The following is a 23,271-nucleotide window of genomic DNA, read 5'->3' as shown; positions in this document are numbered from 1 at the left end:
AGTATAACTTGAAGGTCGTGCACTCACTTCTTCATCTCAGTGAAGGTTTTTTTTTGGGTCTTCAAACAACCAACCAAATGTCTCATCTTTTCTCATCATATTATCAAGTTAAATTAGCTTATGTTCGAATTTATGTTTCAAACGAGTTAAAATCAAATTAAAAGTCCTTCAATTCATGTTAAAGGGTTCGTCGGTACCACTGTATTGAAAGTATTTGTATTTGGTGATTTGTTCTTATTCAATGACTCTTTTTTTTCTTTTTATTGTCATTATTCACTATTCAACTTAAATTTGAAGTTAAGCTGGTCATTGCAAATTCAAGTTGATGTTTATTGGGGTTTGGTTAAGCTGGAATCCATTCCAATTTTCATATTAACATTTTTCTTGACTGAATCCAAACCCTCAAATTCATCATTTTAGTCAAGAGTGTTACAATTTCTGGTAATAAAACATACAAGTAGTAAAAAAATATGTGGGATTTGGAGACTTCCTGCTTGAATTGCGCCTCCTGCAACTGAAAATGTTTCCTCAGCCATCTCTTTATAAAACAATATAAAACAAAATTTGTCACATGTTTCACGCTATCACAACTTATTGCATGTCAATTCAAAGCCTCCTTTGACTAATGATCTGGAGGCCAAAATGGGTTAAAAGATAAGCACTAAATCTGTAATTAATGAACCCTCTTTATGGTTAATTTCATCCGGTTAGGTCAAGTCATAACTACATGTTTGTCATGTATTACAAAGGCCAAATTGAAACGTATAAAAAACACAAAAATGGGGTTGGTCAATAATGATAGATATAATTTAGTGGACGAAAAAAAGGAAGCGTGGAAATACAGTCACCTGAAAAGTGGGAAAAAATATCAGAGAAAGTTCAAAAAGAGTGAAAGATAAGGCCAAATAAAGCCTAACCTTGCCTTCAATTCTGATGGAATCCAAACTATTCACTGTAAAACTGAAAAAAAGAATGATGTTAAAATCTTGTGATGAGAGAGATGAGATGTGACAAGTCCTACAATATACCCCTTCTTTGAAGTTAACAGATCAGAGGGCAAACAGAACCCTAGCTAGCTCCATTAATGTTATGAATTAAGATCTTCTTTAAAATTGACACAAGTAACGACATTTATACGTACCCAAATGAGAACCAAGATCCTTCATGTGCAGAGTCTCTAGAGAGAAAGAGAAACAGTAAGAAGAAGCTATGAAACTCAGGATGGATAGCGCTACAGAAGAGCCATTTTCCATGGCAATAACAGTGGCGCTATCCCTCCTGAGCTTAACAGATTCTTCCATACAACATATTTATAATAAATGATCGTTAACAAAGGAAGCAGCGACGGGCAAAACGTGCTTCCGGGAAGCCAAAAAATAGGTAGCTCAAAGCAAGCAAATTAAGCTCAGACTAATGGCTGGTTGGTTCTTACAATGGTGGGGAAGATTTAAACAAGACTGGGTGTATTTATAGCAGCTGATCAGCAGAGAACGTGGCAATTGCAGACAAACGTCACTTCTCCTGGAGCCATGAGAACCCTTGACTAACTTATTATTTGACAATTTTTTTAGTAGACTCTGGTGAGTGAAGAGACGGATTTATTAAATTATTATTATTCATTTTTAAGATAAAAGGACAGTTTTACTCTAATACATTGCAAAAACTTCAAGCATTGAAATGTATTCTTTAAAGAAAAATTTTGTAAATTCATAATATTATAATATTTTTCATGTTCCGATAATATTACATATAATAGATTAATTAACATAATTGAATGCTTAAATAGAAAAAATAAAGAGTCATATACAGGGTTGAATCTAAATTAAATTGAGTTGGTTTAATTCAAAAAAATTCAGCTCAAGTTTGTATAAGTTGAACTTGATTTGAGTGTGAGTTAAAGTTTTTAGTTTTAGACGTTCAAATCTAAATTTTTTTTTTTTAAATATCTAATACTTTATCAATTTTATTAACATTTTTTTGATAATTTAAATCAAATTTAGTTGAACGATTGATAACAAAACCTCATTTTTTATTCTAAAATCTATGTCATTACAACCATTATTAAAATGAATTACAAAAAAATGAGTTACAAATCTAGGTCAAATTTTAAACTTTAATCTTAAGCCAAATTTGAATTTCTCTAAATCTCAACTCAGTGAATTCAAGTTATCCTTTATGTGTGCTAGCCAAATTCGAGTTAACAAATATTCAGATTTGACTTACCTCATGTCCAGGCCTAGCCATATTAACGTATATCTTCAAAACTAAGGAGTTAAACCGTTAAGGTAATTTCTCAATAGATTGAGGGTCAAAAAAATAGTTGACCCATATTTAACATGACTTTCTCTTTGGTTACGATGTAATAATTTTTAATGCGTCTGCCGACTACGGTACGATTAAATATACAAAGGGAAAGTATTGGACTATGAAATGGCCCTACTTGTTCATTGGTTTTGAATGTTGATTTGGCTACTGGTAACTCTGGTTTTGCCTTTTTATTGAAAAGAAACCATCTTTCCTCTTTCTTTCATTCATCATTACCACTCCTTTCAAGTTAATCTTCTAATTAATGATTATGATTGTACATAATATCGTCTTAAATCTCAATCACTTACAACTTCAACGGCGTGCGTGGGCTTTACCCTATTTTGCTTGTTTGTTTGTCACTTAATTCTTTCGTATTAATATTAATTATTACTAAAATTTGATTAAACTAATCTGAGACTCAATTTAAATTTAAAAAAAGTTAATTTGAGATAGATTTCATGTTTAATGAGTTGAACCAAACTTTAATTTATAAATAATTTTATTTTAAACTTGAATTAAACTTGATTTATTAAACTTAAATTTAAATTTAAACAATTTGAATCGGCTATAATATCATTTACACTTGCATAAAAAAAATATATAATTTGTTGATTTAATATTATACATATTTATTTTTTTATTAATTCATCTATATAAAATTATATGTATAAATGTGATTGTGTAATCATATCCACCAATACCAGTTTATATAAATTGGTAATTGAATTATCATTCCTAAGACAATAGCGTGTTTGCATGCTTTCTCAAAATTCAAACTCGTATTCTCACTCTTTATTTTAATTGATTTAGATACATTTATCATATTCTTTATAAATATCTCTTTTCGGTAATTTGATATTATTTTTCTAACAAATATATTTTAAGATAAGGCTTATGATTTTACAAATATTTATATTCCCTAAAAAGTTAAACAGTGTAAAATTTTAAGAGGAAAACAAAACATATAAATTATACTCAAAATTCAAAAATTGAGGCAAGGATTCAGCCAAAATTGCCATTAAATAAGCCATCATAAAAAAGAAAACAATATCATGATGTGTGTGGTCCATCCATACGGGCTGCAATTAAAATTATTATACATATGTAGCCTAAATGGTAAATGGAAGCGATATTTATTTATTTTCAAACTTCGGTGTCGGTCCAATTGGTAAACATTTATTAATCGAATTGGTATGTTCATTACTTTATAATAATAATGATAATAATCTTGACCAAATTAACGGGCTTCGATTTAAATTGTAATTACCTTATTGTACTTGCCACCATCACCGTGTCCATTAGCAGGTCCCATGTACAAACCAACGTCAATTATTCTGGCTGCACCTGCTGTCAGTTGATCATGACACATTCCTAATGCGAGGATATAAGTGTAAATTATGAATTAGTTTCCGAGTGTGTGAAATATTATAGATTTTTTTAACTTGAGGATATCAAAATTTTGAGTTTGCATCCGAATTAAATGGGTTTGAATGGCTTGAGATCAAGGGTTTACTGGTGTTTTTTAAATAATTTTTCTTTTTTTTTTTCTTGTTTAACAATTTTTGTCTTTTTTTTTCTGTATTATTGTGTACAAACCAATTGAGCTAAGCATAATAATGAATTGATCCTTATTCAAATTTATTGTTGCATTTCCTTAGGAAGGAAAACCATCAGTATTTTGATGGCAAAGAAGTAAAAAAAAAGGCAAGAGTAAGGGTAAATATTTGATGCCACTTATGGGAAAATCCCAAGTCCCTAAAATAAAATTCTCACATTCTTACTTTCATTTTCTCCTCTTCCCAAATATTTAGTACTGCCTATGAGTCCCAGTAAAGGCATAAGGGCCACAAATATTTATTTCCCTGGGTCCCTAATTTGCATTAATTTAAAAAATTATAAAGAAAATAAAAATAAGATTATAACATATAGCCATAAGCAATGATGGTTTCGGACTTGAAAATTTATTATGACGAGCCCTGAGCTACCGCACGTGATACATAAATTGATCCCTGAACTTGCAGGACTTTGCTCTAATCATGAATCACGGTCAATTACTTGCGGAGAAACAGCTAGCTGTCGCCGGTGCTTCCTGCTCAGCCCACCTGTACAAATACAATTCTAGTTAACATCGAACGGCTCAAAACCATTCTCTTCTCCGGACGTTTCAGACAGCAACAGGCTCGCCATACATTTTCCCACGGCGAAAAAAAATATTCAGTTAGGTCAACAAAACATTTGACAAAGAGTTTATACAATGTTATCAAATAAATATTTAATATTATTAACATTCTCCTTTTTGTATATGGTTTAGATTGGATATAAAATTAAATTACTTTCCCAACATAATTTAGCTTAGCTGGTATTATTTGAACTCTGAAAAAATCAAATCTTACTCTGCTTTCATATTTATTTTTTTTCTTTTTACCATGGTTTTAAATTATATTATTACTATTAATTAAAATAATTATTTAAAAAGAAGGATAACAATAATATTGAATTATTATTATTTATTTAAAAGGTTAAAATTTGTTTTAATAAAATTATATATATTTACTTTGAATACATAAATATATACATATTTTATGTGTATCATCATATAATTAGATGATCTTGATTTAATAATAAATTAATATCTAATTATATGATAATACTTATAAGTATATACTTATTTATGTATTATAAATGGATATATATAATATTGTTTAATTTGTTTTTCTTTATTAGAAAAAAATTGAATTATTATATTTTTTTATTAAATAAATTGAATCTTTAGATTTTAATTATAAAAAAATTAAAATTTTAGTATTTTTTTAATAAAAAGTACGGAATAACACTAATTAGGGATATAGGAAAAATTTAAAACTTAATTTCTTTAAAAGAAAATTTGAAAATTTAATTGCTAATTAAAAAATAAAAACAATAGAATTTGGTGAATATGTGGTATAGGTGCATTCACCCGTCATCCTTAAGGCGGCTCGTCCAAGCATATTGAGAATTGCGATGGTTATATATAAGTGTATATTTATTTATGTACTATAAATAGATATATATATAGTATTGTTTGATTTGTTTTTTTTATTAGAAAAAAAATTGAATTATTATATTTTTTTATTAAATAAATTGAATCTTTAGATTTTAATTATAAAAAAATTAAAATTTTAGTATTTTTTAATAAAAAAGTACGGAATAACACTAATTAGGGATATAGGAAAAATTTAAAACTTAATTTCTTTAAAAGAAAATTTGAAAATTTAATTGCTAATTAAAAAATAAAAACAATAGAATTTGGTGAATATGTGGTGTAGGTGCATTCACCCGTCGTCCCTGAGGCGGCTCGTCCAAGCATATTGAGAATTGCGGTGGTCACATTACAGCCTTCTGATTCGTTCTTCATGCACCACGTGGGGGCCACGGATTCACCATTAAGATTTAAGCATTCCAGTTGTACCGTTATACAAAAGTCCAAGTACAAATTTTATTATATTATAATATATAAAGAAAAACATAAAAGTATAGTTACTCACCTAAAGTAGACATATAAATACGGATATTAATATCTTATTATATATATATATATATATATATATATATATATATATATATATATATATTATGTGATATTATAAGATATGTATAAAAAATTGTTATTTAAAAAATAAACAAATTAAATTATCAAAACTGTAATTTTAATTTTAATTTGATTCATTCAACTTTATTATAAATTTAAATACGACTTATTCTATCATAAATGAGATAGATAACCTTATGTGGCCCCCTAATACAAATCCTCTGCATGAAATTTATTTGATTTTGAACTTGTTCAATGCACCCAATACAAATTTTGCATCCAATTTGAGTTGGATCCCGAAATTACTTACATTATCGATGAAAGATAAGCCGAAATCTATAGAAATATGTGATGTCTTATTATGCTTATACTTGGTGTGGAAGGCACTCAACATCCTTTGTACATATCTGATCCTCCAATACATAAACTAAACGGCGTCTCAGATCTCAATAATGTATTGCAAATAATGACAAGGAACCAAATTAATATTTGGCTTCATTTGCTAGAGTCGGAGGACAAGCTATAGAGAAATAAGGAAGACTTTTGACTTTGAATCATTTTATGTATTTGAGATTGATTTAAGACTGTAAGAGTCAATACTTGAGTCTATCTAAGAAATTTAATATAAGTTATCTCAAACTAGTATTAAATTTAAATTAACTTCATTTAATTAGAGTTTATATAAATTGAGCTCGAGTCAAACTGTAGTTATAGTTCTAAGTTGGATTAATAACAAAGATAAATTTGAATTGTATAGTGTTTAATTCGATTTAATTCACAAATCAATCATTCAACTTAAATCAATTTAAAATTGGTTTATAATTCAAATTAAGTCAAATTGAATAGTTAAAATAATATTATTTTAATTATTATAAAACGATATCGTTTTAATAATAGAAATAATATATCATTTTGATACTTAAAATGATATTATTTTATAATATAAAAAACTTGAGCCAAATCAATAAGCTATAAATATGAACTGAGCTTTGAGTTTCATACTTTTCCACCAAATCAAGTTTAAGATTTTTTTAAATACGACTCAACCAACTTGAGCCATCCTATCAAAATCAAGCCAATCATGTTCAAGCTAAGTTTGACTAAGTTTGATTTGTATCCAAGCCTAAAATCAAATTCAAATATTTAGATTGACTCAAATTTTATTTATTCATAAAAAATATGCCTAATATATGGCTTGAACTTGGTTTATTTGATTAAATTTGAATTTGAATTTAAACAAATTGAATTGAATCTAACCCTAACGTCGAATAAAAATTAACTTCCAGTATTATGTGAAACGAAAAAGAAAATTTAAAGTTGGGCTTGTAGCCAAATTGCTGGTAAATCAGATAATTGAATTGAGCTTCACAAATTAGGCCCGGCCCATTAAAATATTCTACTTTTATTTCCCCTCCATCTCCTTTTTAATTTTCCCGCCTTCTTGAAAATTAGAAAAGAGCAGAGAAAAATTTAATCTTAATTTTTAGCATAATTCGAGCTGGAAATCGGAACCCTAAATCTTTCCGGAAAATGTCGACGTGGCAGATATTCTCCGACAATGCTAACAATTTTCGATGGGAGGTATCCGGCCAGATACTCCGAACCAAACACGAACCGGACCGTGCCTCGAATGAACTGCACAACTCCGATTTTCGTCTTCCTTCCATGGCCGATGTATTGCTCCAGGGTAAATTTCAGTTATGAGTTGTCAATAATTATATGTTACTTGGTTCAGGTAATTATGCAACTATGAACTTGTACAGGACAGTCGAAGCTTCTGGAGAATGAAAATGAAGCTTCTGAAACTACTCCGATGTTTAAAACCGGATTGGGGAGGTCAGTGAAGTTGAAACAGTCCTCGATCGCCAAAGCGTTATCTGTTCTGGGCAACTATAAGGATGGTAATGTTTCGATTACTGGTATGCAGTTTTTTATATTTGTTGTTATAAACATAACTTAACAGATTGTTGATGATATTCAATTTAAGTGAAATGTTGAATTGGGGATATTTATTAATTTATTTTTGATTCTAACATTGAAGAGTATAAGGCAAAAATGTTTGGTTTACATATTGTGTATTATTATCTATCTATTTCATGGAAGTTCAGAAAGGGATGAAAAACTATTTGTTGTTTCCCATTGTCATAGAAAGTTGTTTATTCAGTATTTGTGAGAAACGATAACAAGTTGGTCCTTGTTGACTTAGCTTGTGATTGTACTACTGGAAACACAGCCTTATTATTTCCTTTTTCCCTTCTATAAATTTTGATGTGTAGGTGAAGGGCATCAGGCTGGAAATGAATGCGGCTATTCCAATTCTCTTTTCCAGACAGGTTCAGGGAAATTTGTTAACATATCTTCTGCTGGTTTGGTTAAAGCTAAGACATTATTGGGATTGGAAGAAGATGATGATCATTGCAACTTTCAAGACCTTCAACATACAAGGACTCCATCCACTCCTATTAGCCCTTGTGGGTGGCAATCTGTGTCAAATTTGCCGGTGAAGGAAGTTGTGGAAGTTAATCAGTTAGTGAATGTTGCACAAGTTCCAAGGCCTTCGTCAATTTGTAACTCTGGTTTGCCTGGACATATATTTAAAAATGAGATAAATTCAGGTATGATGCCATCTGAATCACCAAATTCAGCTCCCAAACTGCCTCCTATTAAGTTCCTTACTGCCGGTGGGAGATCATTATCCGTTTCCAGTGATGCACTGCAGTATGCAAGGAGTCTCCTTGGTGATCCAGAGTTGGGGACACCCTTTGATGAAGGGACTGCAGGGGAATCGGATCTTTCATTCTTTAAAGAGGCAAGATTATATAATTCTATTTCAAACAAGGAAATTGATGTTTTCACTTCTACTCAAGAAGCATCAAAGAACAGATCTTTAACAAAAAGTTTCACCTCTCCTTTGAGATCATTTTCGAACCAAGCAATGTCAATGGTGAATTTAGAAAATATATATGTTTCAGGTAACTTGATCAAGAAATTTGATGCAGTTGACGATGACAGAGTTGGTGTATTGGATGAATTGCCTCCCATGGATAAAACCTTAAGCAACATGCCTTCTGCACCCAATACCAAAATGGCTAATCCTTTGGAAGATATTAATGGTTCAAGAAGCAATTCACTTGGGAGGTCTTTTGGTAAGCCACTTGCTGATATTACAAATAGGATTGGTGCAGCTCATCGCAATATTAAACAAAATACATCTGAAAAGAGGAGACAGTGGAGGAGTTCTGTTTCTCCATTCAAGAGACCTCGCAGCTCCAAATTCTCCACCCCTTTGGTTAAAAATGTTTCTCTTGCTAATGGTAAATTCTCTAAGGGTTTTGAATTAACTTTGCTTATGTTAGCTCTCCTAGTTTGTGCTTCTCATTAAGGTAATCACAATCAGGTTTATCTGCCTCATCATCAGAACATTCCAGTTGCAGAAGAACAGTTTCCTCTAGATATCCATTTCAATTTCAAAGAATTTATATTAGGGATTATTTTGGAATGCCTCCATCAGTCCAGGGCAGGGTACACAAACATCCACTACTGTCATTTGTCCCCTAGAAATTGTTTTTCCTCTGACACTGACTCCTTTTCCTTGCCTGAATGAATTTAGTTGGAGCATTTGCAACACCAGGTAAGATGGATCAAATCAGCCAATGCTGAAAAGTACGTGTTTCAAGATGAATCTGGCTTAAATTGCATTGGGGCAGAGGCTTTTCTTCACATGTTGGCAAAGTCTGGGGCTTCAGTGCAATATGCTTCTAAACAGTAAATTTTCTGTATCTTCTGCTTGGTTTCTTATCATCCTCTCCAAAAATAATATAACTGATTCTTGAAGGAATGTTACTTCTCAATATGCAGTACATAATATGTGGGTGCATGATGCTAAATGACAATAATTGTTATATAAAACTTGTGATAAGCTGGCATATTTAAACTGGTCGTGAGACAGGCAGGACACTAAATTAACTATCTGTGGTTGGCCTATTAATATGAAATGATTGTGTGAAACATTAGCATTGTATCTGTGGTTGACTTTGTTAACCTAGATTGAGTGGTACTGTGCAAATACAAAATTTCAGTTGTGCTTAATGGACATGTATTAATATGTTTATTGGTATTCTGTTATCTACCAATTATTTTTGCAGTATTAACTACAATTTTGGCAATTTATGAACCTGTTCCGTTAATTATCTATCTAGATGGGTCACTAATCACTACAAATGGATAGTCTGGAAATTGGCTTGTTATGAAAGATGTTATTCGGCCAAATCTGCTGGAAAGTTTTTGACAATTTCCAATGTGCTCGAGGAATTGAAATATAGGTAATTGTTTTACTTAAGTTGCTCTCTGATTTGTAAGATGTTCATGAGAGCATGTTGGGATCAATTTGGACAGGTATGAAAGAGAAGTAAATAATGGCCATCGATCTGCAATCAAAAGAGTTCTGGAAGGGGATGCAATGCCTTCTTTGATGATGGTCCTTTGCATTTCAGCTATTCACTCAAATCATGAACTGAAGATTGAGACTTGTCCAGTGGTATCAGATGGAGGTGAAAGTAGTTATTCTTCTAAAGTGGAACTAACTGATGGGTGGTAGGAAATTTAATTTATTAATTCTTACTCCAACTGAAAATTTCTTGGCTTAAAGTGCATATTGGCTCCCAGGTATTCTGTGAATGCTCTTTTGGATGTTTCACTGTCAAAGCACCTTGCCGCTGGGAAATTGTTTGTGGGACAGAAACTTCGGGTAATTTCTGAGTTTTTCATTTATGTCCTTTGATTAGAACATTTTGCACAGAACTACCTCTTGGCTCTTGCTTACAGTTAGATTTGTCTTATGAAGATCTGGGGAGCAGGATTATGTGGCTGGGTTGGGCCTGTTTCACCCGCTGAGGTACTTACATACTTCAGTTTTTCAGTGAAGTTATCATGTTGGAATATTTTACTTAGTCATCATAAGATTTTTTACTTTTAAATCACGTTTTGCTTAAATTTCAGGGTTCAGGATCAGTTAGTTTACTTTTGAACATAAATGGGACATATAGAGCTCATTGGGCTGATCGAATGGGATTTTGTAAGCACTCTTAGATTATTATTATTATTTTCTACTCTTACTTTGGGGGAATGTAGCTTATTTGGTATTCTTTCTTTTTTGTTAAAGTTTCTACTCAACCATGATGCTTGCTCTTTACATAGGTAAGGGTGTTGGTGATCCGTTGGCTTTTAGGTGCATCAAGAGTAATGGAGGTCCAGTTCCTAGGACTTTAGTCGGTGTCACACGGATATATCCTGTTCTCTACAAGGAGAGGTCATCTGAAGCTAATTCTGTCTGAAAGTTGTTTATTCATTTATTTTTATCAACCTTAGCAGAATGAGGAAAAATTCAATAAAGAACAAAGAAATAACGACTCCTGTTAAATTTATAATACGTAATGTATGCAGTTGACAAACATTTTCCTTGGTACTCTCATTTAGGTTAAGTGATGGGGGATCTATTGTGAGATCAGAGAGGATGGAAACTCAGATGATGCAGATGCACCAACACAGGTGACCTGTTTATTTTTTTGCATATATTATCTGCACTGTTAAGGAGTGGTGCATATACTGGTTTGTAGCCTCTTAAAGAGATTTGTGATGCTATCTGTGTGATTTGTGATCAAATCAGGCCTTTTTGGATGTGAAATAAATGAATTCTTTTTCAGGCCATAAAAGTAGTTTGGATGAAGCTGTTAGATATAATATATTCTTTCTGCACTATTCCTTCATCACTCTTTCCTTCTTTGGCTACAGGCGCTCTATCCTTGTAGAAGGCATCATATCTGAATTTCAAAGGGAGGACAGCCATTCTCATGTATTTAACGATAATGATAGTGAAGAAGGAGCAAAACTTTTGAAAATACTTGAGACAGCAGCTGAACCGGAAGTTATAATGGCAGAAATGAGTCCAGAGCAACTTACTTCTTTTTCCACTTATCAAGCAAAATTAGAGGTGATTTTTTGATTCTTTGCTTAAATATAAGTCCAAATGTAGAATGACATTATTAATACCTTCTAAATTGACCTCAGGCAACCAAGCAATCAATCCTGGAAAAATCCATTGAAAAAGCTTTGATAGATGCTGGTCTGAGAGAGAGAGATGTCACCCCATTTATGAGGGTGAGGGTGGTTGGATTAACAAATAAAGACTATCAAGAAAAGTTTAGCTCCAGGGAAGGGATTATAACGATCTGGAACCCCTCAGAGAAGCAGGTGTTCTTGTTGTTCCTCTTTGAACCGTTATTTGGATAATGTTATTCATTTTGCTCTCTATCCTCTTTTCCCCTTTGTGTGTGTGTCTTAGAGGCATTGTACTTACAAGTTTGTCTTTGCGTGTTTCCATGCCTTTCTAGCTAAATACAGATATGTCTTCCTTTGTTCTTAGAATCTAGTTATATTCTGTCAGCTTCATTCTGATCATTATTGAGGAAATTTTAGAGTTTCTATATATGCTAATAGCAGCAATGTGAGCTGGTTGAGGGGAAGGCATATGCTATTACAGGGCTTGTACCAGTGCACTCTGATTCCAATACGCTTTACTTACAAGCAAGAGGACCTACTACAAAATGGCAGCCACTATCTCCCCCAACTCTTGAACACTTTAAGTAGGTTTCCATTTATATTTTCCTTCTTGGTGGAAAAGAAAGGAAGTCTATATTTCGTTTTTACTCTTCATTTATCTAAATCAAGCTCATACTTGTGTCTGTAGGCCATTTTTCAGTCCTCGCAGATCAATTCCATTGTCAGATTTGGGTGAAGTTCCACTTTCTAGGTGAATTTGTTGTTGCTCGGCAGATTTATGCATATGTTTTTTTCTTCTCCGAGAAATTGCATCATATTAATGTTTGTTGTTTTTGCTTATTCAGTGAATTTGATACGGTGACCTTTATTGTGCATGTGGGAGAGGTTTATAAGGATTCTCACCAAAAGAAACAGTGGGTGTTTGTGACAGATGGCTCCATTCCAGAGTTACAGTTAGAAGAATTACCAAAATCTTTATTAGCCATCAACTTCAGCTCAGCATACATAGATGATGATTCATTTTTGCCAATAAACTATAACCTTGTTGGATCCACTGTGAGTGTACTGTGTTTATTCAACTCTGAACTCTGGAGTCCATGATTGTTGAAAGCTAATAAATTAGGATTATGCAGGGTAAATAAATGCCAATTGACACATGTAATAGTTCATGGCTGTTAATTGCCATTTGAGACATGCATCATCTGATATAGTGGGATTTTGGTCAATACAATGCTTTTTCTGAACACAAGGATAATGACTGAATTGACCAAATGATATTCATTGTAGGTTGGCTTCTGTAATCTTATCAAGAGAGCAAAAGACCACACGAATCATCTTTGGGTGGCTGAAGCAACAGAAAATTCAACCTATTTTTTAAATTTTGATCTCCCATGCTGTACCCACCTTAAAAGTGCTGCTGCTGCTACACAACGATGGGCAATGAACTCTAGCCTGGTGCGCATTATTATTTATTAATGTTGATAGCCTGTTTACTGTTTTTGGTGCCCTGCTATTTTATTAACCTTGCTACTAGTTTAACTTCTTTCAGATCATCGACAAGCTTAAGGAGAAGGTTTTATTTATAATTGGTGATTGCAAAGGTTAGGTGGTGAAGTTGGCTGCTTTAAATTGACAAGTAAGCCTCCAATACACAAATCTCATTACAACTTGAATTTTAAATCTCAGAAGTTCCCAAAACTTGTTATATTGATTATATTATTTGAGTGAAAAGATTCTTCTGAGCGTTTGGACTTAGCACCTTGCATAATTTGTAAGAGTTATTCTCGTTGTGAGCAGGTTATGTATAAAAAGAAATGATGGAACAACAACCTCAGCTTCTTTATGGATGTTGCAACCTTATCCCTTGAAATTACTCAAGCAACTTCAAACTATCTGTCGGTATAAAATGAATATCTGGTTGATCTATCAGCTCCCATGTGAACTCCATAATCGAGACTTTCCCTTTGCAGGTGTTTTGTTCATCAACATCCTCTGAACAGCTGACATTTTCCGGAGGAATCGAGGGACAACACATTCATGCATGCAGGATCGATGACAATTATAACCAGGCCTCAGTCAGCTACTGAAACACCTGTTTGTGAATTAATATTGGCTCTGTAAAATGTACAGCCAATTGGGGACTATGGTTCTTAATGGAAGGAAGCTGTGTCAATTACAGAGTGAGATCTTGTAATATCTGATTAATAAAGGTTTGATCGTCTGCTAGTAAACGTTTATAATATTTGTATACCATGTGCTGTATGATTTTCCAGTTGTATTTTTATCCCATTGACCTCGTTGTCTTCATCGAAGTAATCAGACTAATCCTGTAAATGTAAATTGCTAAAGAATTGGCAAAAGTCAAATTAGTCTTTTACTTAGATTTAAATATGTGGTTAGAGTATTTGAGTTGTTTGAATTCAAATTTTGATTGAATAAGCCGAATTTAAGTTGATTCGGATTGAATGTAAAGACATATTACTTTTTAATAATCTTAAGTTGATCAAGAAATAAGTGTTGTTTGGCCCTAAACGTGGATTTGTCATTTTTGTTAGTATGGCATTTCACAGATTGATCGCGCATCTATTTCTTTTCAGAAAATATTCCAAAGTGGGTGCATAGACTGTGAACTCTACCTTCTACTGGGTCAGATCAGACCGTTGATTTGTCCTTTGTCCAAAGAAACTTAACCCAGCACCTGATTTCGAGGGTTGATCTTGTGAATAAACTGAAACACAAGCATGAGGCTTCACTTTTCATTACTTTATATTGTTTTAGTACTGAGAAACATAATTGGAAGCTTTAGTTTCTTTAAACGTGTCTACTTCTCCAGGAACATAGTATCGAAATATCTGTCAAAAGATTGTACTTCCTCTGTCTCCGAATCTCAGGCCCCTCTGATCTTCCTGCTGCATGTACGGCCACATCAGAAGGCCTGCTGCATTCACAAAAGCGATGATTATCAAATATCAAAACTACCCTTGAAATTGGAAGCAAGGCCTGGGATAATATGGTCACACTAACATTGTAGTAAATCATCAAGAGACAAGAATGTTCCAAAATCACAAAAATTGTCTTGCTTTTGGGATTAGAGAAGATAAGAGAAGGAGAAAAGAAAAATGGTGGATGATGAGAAGAAGAAGAAAGGTGCGTTAAGAGGGTGTATACAAACCAGCAGGGGGCCATGGCTGGTGCATAAAAGGAGAAAAGATGGTGTGATGGTGACTAAATACAGGTTTCCAAGTGAGAGGGAGCGGCAACACAATAAGCAAAGGGAGAGGAAAAGGCGAGAGATAACAAAGAAAATATTTGCAGGGTTGAAGGAGCATGGTAACTACAAGCTTCCGAAGCATGCTAATAGCAATGACTTGCTCAAGGCTCTGTGCGAGGAGTGTGGGTGGCATGTTAAGGAAGACGGAACAATTTACCGAAAAGCTAACCATTTCTTCCAGCAGCAGAAATTTACGTCAGGATCTCCGAGCTTGATCAGCATTGAGACGTCGGACCATGAAGAGTATTGTAATTGCTACAATGGTATGGCTTCATCGGTCAAAGAGTATGAAGAAGAGCATGGTATTAATCTGACTCTCTCACTTTCAACCCCATCAACTCGTCTTGTTTGAAAGCAGGTTTTTAAGTTTCAGCCCGGTAGCCTATAGATTTCTCACAAAATGAAAAGATAGTCAATATTATTACCCAGTCGTCAATCCTTGTTTTATATATATATTTCACAGTTTATTACAAGTTATTCCAAAATTATTATTACCCTTCACATCAAAAACGGGCTAAAGTATAGAATTTAAAATGTTTTAAAATGTAAAGGTGAAGTACATGCTCCTGCAAGTAGATTTAGGTATATATATATATATGTATGTATGTATCAGTAATTTTTAATAAGTTTAATTGAAGTGGGATGTTTTGAGAGGAGGTTCTAACTCTATCAAGTGAGGTTATTCGTTTTAAAAATAAAATAAAATTATTACCTTTAATATCAAAGAAATCTTGATGCTTATATATTTAATGCATGTGATTTGTTATCGAGGAGTTAAAAAGGATCTAAATGCGACTTTATATTTTCACAAATGAATTTCAATGTACACATGATCACATTTTGATCTATAATTTATTTATTAATGTACATTTAAAAGATTTAAATTCGATATCATACTATCACAAATGGATTTGAGCGTATACATTAACAACTTCCGATAATATTGTGGCTTTGCTTAAAAAAGGTGATCAAACTCTCCTAAATAGGGTTATTATTACCATTAATATCATGGAATGGTTTACTGTTATTTTTCTTGACGTAGGTGATTTATTAGCTCCATAGTAGCCAAATTTCATCATCCTTTTAGCTCAAAGACAATGTTTCTCATGCCTTGTCATTGCAGAAGTATCAGTTAAACTCAAAACTGACTTAATATTATATATATGGAACCTCCCATAGCAGCACAGCTACTATTTTGACAAATATCATCTGCAATCTCCCCACAGATTTTAAGCCAAAGATGAGAGAGTAGAGAAATAAAATCTCAAACATTTTAAACGAATTGCTCCCGCATTTGGATTGCATTTACTTGCATCCATCCTCGACGATTGTTGATTGAATCTACTTGCAGTACAGAAGACAAATGAAGCGAGAAAACCTTTCATTCGCATCAACATTTGTCGACAACAATGTTTGACTGTTTACCAATCGTATTGGAAAATCATGAAACTATAGAGTGAACCATCCTAATCACATCTGCTATGTCAAGGAACAAAGAAAATTTGAAGTATGTATTAATTTTTACAGGAAATGGAATACTAATTCATTCCATACGTCTGGTACACCTGGCAAGCACCAATGGATGCAATCAGAGTAAGATGGTGGATTTGACAATTGTTGAAGGCTCAATGTTTCCCAGAATTTTCGATAGATGGAAGGGTGACCATCTTTTCGATACTCTGAGAGCTGAGTAATATTGAGAACTGTGACCTTTGAACTCAACCTGCTGAGAACATCTTCCACCATGCGCATTGTAGGCAGGTCTGAACCGCTTCCCCAATAGCCTTCTTTATCTATTGGGGTTTTCTGATTATAGCAGTTTCCTTCACTTCCTGGTGCCCATTCTCGACTCCTGAAATATGATAACCGAAAAAAATCAGCTAAGGGAAGTAGCTGTTATTTGGTATGTTAAAAGGTAATCAATCATGAGTGGAGAATTGATAGATTCTAGAGGGACAGAGTTTTTGGTTTCTCAAAAAAAAAAAAAAAAAAGAAGAGGTTTTAGCTGCATGATTAGCGTCTTCTGTTCAAATTACGTGAAACAACCAAGGCAATTTATAGTTTTCATTACATCTATCAAGAAGCATACTTGGACTTTGTTCCCATGTAATAGGAACATCAAGATCAGAATATTGTGCTGATAGGAAGACTCAACAACAGAATGAAATACAAACTAAAAGCACCCCAATTGGATAGGTGGTGTTTCCCAGTTTGAAGTACAGGTGGATTTAAGCTGAGTTGAATCTGAACAAGGGCTGGCTCTTAGTTAGCTTGAATCCATAATGTTTAGCTCGAGCTCTTTACGAGCTCATGCACAATGTTGCTAGAGAGTTGACCGGCGAACAATTGCTTGACAGATGAGCAGTGTCCTTAGAGGGAAAATGAGCTGAACAGTTGAGTTAGAACTCCGACTCAAGTTTGGCTTGTTTGAACCAAACATGGATTCAAGCCCGAGCTAGCTTGGCTTGAAGCCACCCCAAGTTTGAAGCTTAAAACTGATGAAAAACATACAGTAGGCAGGAGGTCACTACTAGAATCTGAGAACTGTTAGATGGAAGGAATGAGTCAATTTTGACACAAGATTTCCAAGTATTTATTATGACCAAGGTTCACATACAGGCAAAATGATTCTAATCATTCAGTGACAAACCCCTATTTTCCATCTAAATTAGGTATTCTTTATTTTATACATTATAATCAATTTATACTCCATGATTGGCATAAAAATTCCACATTTTAGGTGACTAACCTGATTCAGATCTCCAATTGACATATGTTTTATGCCCAAGGAGCAAATTTGCAAGTCTTTCTGATGATTTATGGGAATATTTCAAGGTATGTATTTGACACTCACCAGAGATGTGTAGGAGACATAGTAACAAAAAATACGTGCTTCTTCTGGAGATTGGCTTTAGATACCCAGTCTGCCCAGGAATGCATGGCCAACTCCATGGCCCCAAGACCACCTAATTCTTCACAAGCTCCTGTTTCTTCAGTAGTCCACCTGTAAGTTGTAGGCCTTGTTATAGGTATACACAATTCTCTAAATAATCCATTCTCCTAAACTGGAGCATTGATGGCTTAATACTCACAAAAGCTTTACAGGCCCTTGTCTCCACCACAAATATGTGTTGAAAATTAGTATATCAGCATTCTCCCACCGTGATGAATGCTTAAGAACTGAATCTGGATGGATTATTCGCTCATCCAACCTGTGATTCACTGGATCATCGGAATTAGAATCAACAAGCAGTGGTGCCCACAGAAATTCCACGGTAGCATTGTACTCCTGTGGATAAAACAAACACAAACAACAGAATTCACATGAGATTCCCAGTCTTATTGTTTACTAATAATGTTCTGTAAAGAAAATTATGCATACAAAACTTCAACTGCAATTCCCCTTCGCACTCCAAGAAAGCAATTTGGTTACCTCTGCTTTAAAGATGGTAAGCTCTGCATTTGGCGTAATGGATCTCTTATCAGCTGGAATCACTGACTGTAGTAGACACAACATTGATATCCACTGCCCTCTGTTTAGTGAATCTCCACAAACATCAACCTCTTCCCTCTCAACTTTTCCCACATCTCACTTGCATTCCACCTATACGCATGAAATTTCAACAATCAAATGAACAATTAAACAAGTCCCTTCACATGATTCTCCACAATAAACACATTCATAAATCATTTTCCCACATTCTATTAGAAGGGCTGCACCTGTTCATTAATATTCCAACTTAATCAAAATTTCCCCAACCCTACACAGCAAACTTAACTCTGAGAATAATTCATATCTTTTTTATTTTTACCTCTTCAAATTGCAGTTATGAGGTTGCCATCTCCAGTGTTGGTATCCCAAATCTGACCGTCCATGCTTGTGACATGCCAATTGGTCTGACATGTAAGGACATTGAGACTCATTGTACAGTGGATAAGATGTGTTATCAAATACCCATTTCCCTGAAAACACATCACAACTCTCTGAATCTGAGCTCACTTTCCTCCGACCCGATTGAAGTCTCTGGTCAGCCCACCCGATTTTCCAGCCACCATACTTCTTGGTAGAGTTACATTTACTGAATCTATCCAAAACCTCTGAAATCCCCAAAAAGATAAAAATCAAAACAAAAACATTCATCACATGAAAATTAAAGAAAACGTGTACAGTAAAGAAACATGACTAAAACAAAAAAAGATTCAAGAAACAAAGCTAAATCCTTACAAAACTTAACCAAAAGATTGCCCTACCTGCAGCTCCATTTACAAGATTTGGCTTTACATATTTGATTGGAACTTCTTGCTCATGGTGATCATGATCTGAGTCTTCATGGATTTGCTGAATGCTACGTTCATTGTAGAGGATAGAACAAACAATAAAGACTAGTAAGGCAAGTGCAAGTAAAGGAAAATGGGTTTTCTTTCTGCTCCATCTTTGCATCATGATAAACACTAATAAAACTGAAACTTTCTTCTTTTGATTCCTTTCTTTTGTCTGCTAAATACAATTATAAGAATTGTGTCGCCATCAGTAAATTTATTTCTTTGCTGGATTATTTGCTCTTTGACCAACCCTGTTTGTACTTCTGGAGATGCAGGCCCTTGCCCTCTTTCACCATTTCACCCTTATTTTTGCTCTTTCTGAAGAAACTTTGACTGCCTTTAGGAAATTTGATTATTTCGATACTTTTTTTTTTCTCGATGGGACGTATGTAATTGAAAATTATTGTAGCGGTTCAAATGCATAAATGATATGGCAAGCTTCTAATTTTTTTCTTTAAAAACCATGGTGTGTTTTGATGAGTTAGGATTGGGATCAATTTTAGTTTGGATTAAATAAGTTGAGATTGAGAATTAAGTTTAAGTTAACTTAAATATTATAATTCAAATTGATTCAGATAAAATTCAATAAATTCAAGTCTTAACTTATTGATTTTGAATTGATTCTTTTATATTTTAATTAAGTTTGAGTTAGATTAATCTACTTGAGCTTGGATTGAATGAGCGAAGTTTGAGTTAATAATTGGATTCATTTTTATAAATAAGTTGAATTTGAACCAATTTGAATATTTGAGTTTGAAGTGACTTAAATCAAATATAAAATTAAATTATTTTTAAGTCAAGTTTGAATATTAATATATTGATCTCGAGCTGACCTTGAGTTGACTATTTTGATATTGAGCTTAAGCTTGAGTTGAAATTCAAGTTTAGATTGAAAAAATTAAATTTGAACTAAGGATTGAACATAAATTTATAAAGAATCGAATTTAAAATCGAATCGAATACTAGAGTTCAAACTGATTTGTATAAAATTTAAAGTTAAATTTTTTTTTACCAATCTCAATCCACTCATAGACGAACTCTTTTGAATTCAAAACTAACTTGGGTTGAACCTTGTTAAGAACGGATTGAATTCCAGCCCTATGTTGAGGGGTCAATTTCTTAAATTTGTTACATTTCCGTCTGCCTCAGTCACTTTCAGAATTGAACCAAACATTTACAGGTTCTTAATCTCAGTGAATTTTATTTCCATCTCCACTCTTCACTCGCGAACAATGTAAGCATAGAGCAACTCATTCCAGACGTCGGGGACTCCAGGAAGGCACCAATGTATGCAATCTGCATAACTAGCTGGATTCGATATCTGATTTTCTGTTAAAGGTTCCCATTGCTTCCTGTAAACCGATGGATGGCCCTCTTTTCTGTACTCTGAAAGCTGTGTGATATTGATCATCTGTACATTTAACCCTCTTCTGTTTAGATCGTCCAGCACTGATTCAACCACTCGCATCATTTCTGAGCTTGTGTCTTTTCCAGAATAGCCCTCTTTCAGTATAGGTTTTGTCTCACTGTAACAGTTTCCATCTTCAGCTCCACCCCACTCTTCTGCACTGCAAATATTATAAATTCGAATTTTAAAACACTGGATGAAGCGTGCAGCACTTTGTGGTAATATTTTAATCTGTAAACAGAATGATTTCTGCCATTTATGTTGTTGACATGATAGCTTTAAACTGGTTCAAGAAAATTTTATATTTTGTTAAGATTACTGATCCAAAATGGCTAGATTTAACTCGTGATACATCTTATCTTATTTTATTTCATATTATATAAATATATATATGCATACCTTAGGTGAGTTGGTGACATGCTAACGAAGAACAACTGGTTTTGGTTGGATTGATGTGAACTTCTAACCAATCTGACCAAGTTCTTAAAGCCATCTCATAAACACGAGGCATTGCCACCTCTTTGTGAATTGCATCTGAGCTTTCGAAAGATCCCCACCTAATTTATTGCCATAAATTAATAGTGACTGAAAATATTTAAGCTGAAACAGATTCAATAAGTTGAAGAAAGAAATTGCACGTGTTGTTTAAATAATGTACTCACAGTACGTCCATTTTGGATCTTCTCCACCAAAGGTATGAATTGAAGACTAAAATGTCTGCATCACTCCAATGTTTCGCATGCTTTTCAATTGCCTGTACTCTAACCACCCGATCTGGCAACCGGTGGTTCACTGGATCGTCGGAGTTCGATTCCACCAGCAAAGGAGCCCAGTAGAACTCTATCGACGCATTGTATTTCTGCAAAATGGAAAAGAAATTTATAAGAAGCATGCATGCACCAACAGCCTGGCCAAATCTCACATCAACAACGATTTATGGGAGAGATATTGAGTATATATAATGAGTAGTGCTATATATATAATTAATGTGTATAATTTTATATATAAATAATGATATGATAATAACTAATTATATGATGACATATCATTGTGTGTGCATAAAGTTATGCATAATGTTCATACATATAGTTTTATTGATGCATGAATACCTAACATCATTTATGAATGATCAAAGAAGATTGATTAAATTCTTTTTGAGATCAATTTAGATGCATTTTGGGATATAACAAAATTTAAAAATAAAACTTTGATGAATTATATATCTAAAGCAAATAATATCTTTATAATGACTCAAAGATTAGATTAGGGTGTCGAAAATGGTATCAAAGTCATTCTTTATATCATCTTAATCGATGGTAGAGTAAAACTTAATGAAGTTAATGAATCTCTTAAGATGAAAGTGAATGCAAATATCTCATTTTAATGCGATACTAGTTAAACATATACAAATATATAAATCTCTTATTTTAATAGAATACAAATTAAATAATTTATAAGTTTCTAAATTATGGAGACGTATTTAAATTATAAAACCTAAAAATAAAACTATATTGAATTATATATTAAAGGCATATAATAACTTAATAGTGACCCGGATTATTACACCGGAGATGTTACATGCAAGTTAATTACAGGAACCGAAGAGTGGCAATCAAATATATAGAACTTACAATGGCCTTGAAGGTAATCAATGAGCCATTATGGTGCATGGATTTGAGAGAAGGCTGAGGGATTGATGTGTCAATCAGGCAGACCATTGATACCCACTGCCCTCGATTCAGAGAGTCTCCAACAAACACAAGCCTCTTGTTTCTCAGCCTCTCCAGCAATGCTGTGGCATTGAACCTACCTTATTAACATACACAATACAACAGTCCACCCAACTCAAGAAACCCTGCCAAAACACACACTTAACATCATCTGTTAAAGAAACTTAAAAGACAAACAGACCTGGGGAGGTCACACTGGTGAGGCTGCCACCGCCAGAACTGGTGGTTCAAATCCTTCCTTCCAAATTTCTCACAAGCCAACTGATCGGACATGAAACTGCACTCCTTCTCTTTGTATAAGGGATAGGATTTATTATCAAATATCCATTTGCCAGAGAACAAGTTACACTTATTTGAAATCGAAGTTAATCTATCTTCTTCCATGAACTGCACGTCGTTTTGGCTTAGAAAAACCAAGGCTATGAACAAGAAGGCAACGAACAAGGCAATAAGTGAATTGAAGCTACTTCTGATTGATCCCCATGTTCCTGCTGCAACTAGTTGTTGTTGTTGTTGTTGTTGTTGTTGTTGTTGTTGTTTCTTAGCCATAATTGCTTAGTGTGTGAGATTGTATGTTTATGTGCTCTGGTTCCTCGTTTTTGAAGTT

General features: G+C 33.5%; 4 protein-coding genes and 1 long non-coding RNA gene across 9 annotated transcripts; 2 read left to right on the top strand and 3 right to left on the bottom strand.

Moving 5' to 3' along the window:
• Positions 1 to 400: 400 nt before the first annotated feature.
• On the bottom strand, positions 401 to 1,425 carry LOC123195264. Its single transcript, XR_006497413.1, has 2 exons — positions 1,142 to 1,425; positions 401 to 960 (listed from the first exon to the last, which is right to left on the bottom strand). It is a non-coding gene; the product is annotated as an uncharacterized LOC123195264 (long non-coding RNA).
• Positions 1,426 to 7,380: 5,955 nt separating this feature from the next.
• On the top strand, positions 7,381 to 14,321 carry LOC123215942 (protein BREAST CANCER SUSCEPTIBILITY 2 homolog B). Of its 5 annotated transcripts, none has more exons than XR_006502174.1 (21): positions 7,381 to 7,562; positions 7,639 to 7,776; positions 8,152 to 9,189; positions 9,273 to 9,397; positions 9,486 to 9,640; positions 10,075 to 10,197; positions 10,271 to 10,468; positions 10,541 to 10,622; positions 10,719 to 10,769; positions 10,874 to 10,949; positions 11,072 to 11,183; positions 11,351 to 11,422; positions 11,666 to 11,864; positions 11,942 to 12,124; positions 12,374 to 12,516; positions 12,621 to 12,683; positions 12,778 to 12,988; positions 13,220 to 13,387; positions 13,482 to 13,568; positions 13,730 to 13,831; positions 13,903 to 14,321. XR_006502174.1 is itself a non-coding variant. In XM_044636280.1 (20 exons), exons 1-19 carry the CDS (start codon positions 7,406 to 7,408, stop codon positions 13,536 to 13,538), a joined length of 3,351 nt encoding a protein of 1,116 aa, XP_044492215.1. In that variant the 5' UTR covers positions 7,381 to 7,405; the 3' UTR covers positions 13,539 to 13,568; positions 13,903 to 14,321. The 5 variants fall into 5 exon arrangements, 2 of the variants coding, with proteins under 2 accessions (XP_044492215.1, XP_044492200.1); XR_006502173.1 differs by having other exon boundaries at positions 13,467 to 13,568; positions 13,730 to 13,827; XR_006502171.1 differs by having other exon boundaries at positions 13,467 to 13,568.
• An 829-nt stretch (positions 14,322 to 15,150) lies between these two features.
• On the top strand, positions 15,151 to 15,555 carry LOC123223060 (BES1/BZR1 homolog protein 3-like). Its single transcript, XM_044646126.1, has one exon. It carries the CDS (start codon positions 15,151 to 15,153, stop codon positions 15,553 to 15,555), a length of 405 nt encoding a protein of 134 aa, XP_044502061.1.
• Positions 15,556 to 16,567: 1,012 nt separating this feature from the next.
• Positions 16,568 to 19,895, bottom strand: LOC123223752 (protein trichome birefringence-like 35). Its single transcript, XM_044647109.1, is given in 7 exon segments — positions 16,568 to 17,055; positions 18,058 to 18,207; positions 18,296 to 18,492; positions 18,637 to 18,755; positions 18,758 to 18,807; positions 19,016 to 19,301; positions 19,455 to 19,895. Coding segments are annotated over 7 exon segments (1,326 nt in total). The 5' UTR covers positions 19,648 to 19,895; the 3' UTR covers positions 16,568 to 16,724.
• Positions 19,896 to 20,573: 678 nt separating this feature from the next.
• Positions 20,574 to 23,271, bottom strand: LOC123223761 (protein trichome birefringence-like 34). The gene is given in 6 exon segments (XM_044647116.1): positions 20,574 to 21,094; positions 21,334 to 21,370; positions 21,373 to 21,491; positions 21,597 to 21,793; positions 22,566 to 22,740; positions 22,846 to 23,271. Coding segments are annotated over 6 exon segments (1,245 nt in total). The 5' UTR covers positions 23,214 to 23,271; the 3' UTR covers positions 20,574 to 20,745.

This window comes from Mangifera indica, chromosome 1 (assembly GCF_011075055.1).
Source record: "Mangifera indica cultivar Alphonso chromosome 1, CATAS_Mindica_2.1, whole genome shotgun sequence".
Lineage (NCBI taxonomy): Eukaryota > Viridiplantae > Streptophyta > Magnoliopsida > Sapindales > Anacardiaceae > Mangifera > Mangifera indica.
This window is presented reverse-complemented; position numbering and strand designations above follow the sequence as displayed.

Bases quoted from the DNA above. Each gene is read 5' to 3' on its own strand.
- LOC123215942 (XM_044636265.1), top strand. From the start codon at position 7,406: ATGTCGACGTGGCAGATATTCTCCGACAATGCTAACAATTTTCGATGG. The intron at 10,198-10,270 runs GTAATTGTTTTA...CAATTTGGACAG, and splicing joins CTCGAGGAATTGAAATATAG to GTATGAAAGAGAAGTAAATA. The intron at 11,184-11,350 runs GTCATCTGAAGC...ACTCTCATTTAG, and splicing joins CCTGTTCTCTACAAGGAGAG to GTTAAGTGATGGGGGATCTA.
- LOC123223060 (XM_044646126.1), top strand. From the start codon at position 15,151: ATGGTGACTAAATACAGGTTTCCAAGTGAGAGGGAGCGGCAACACAAT.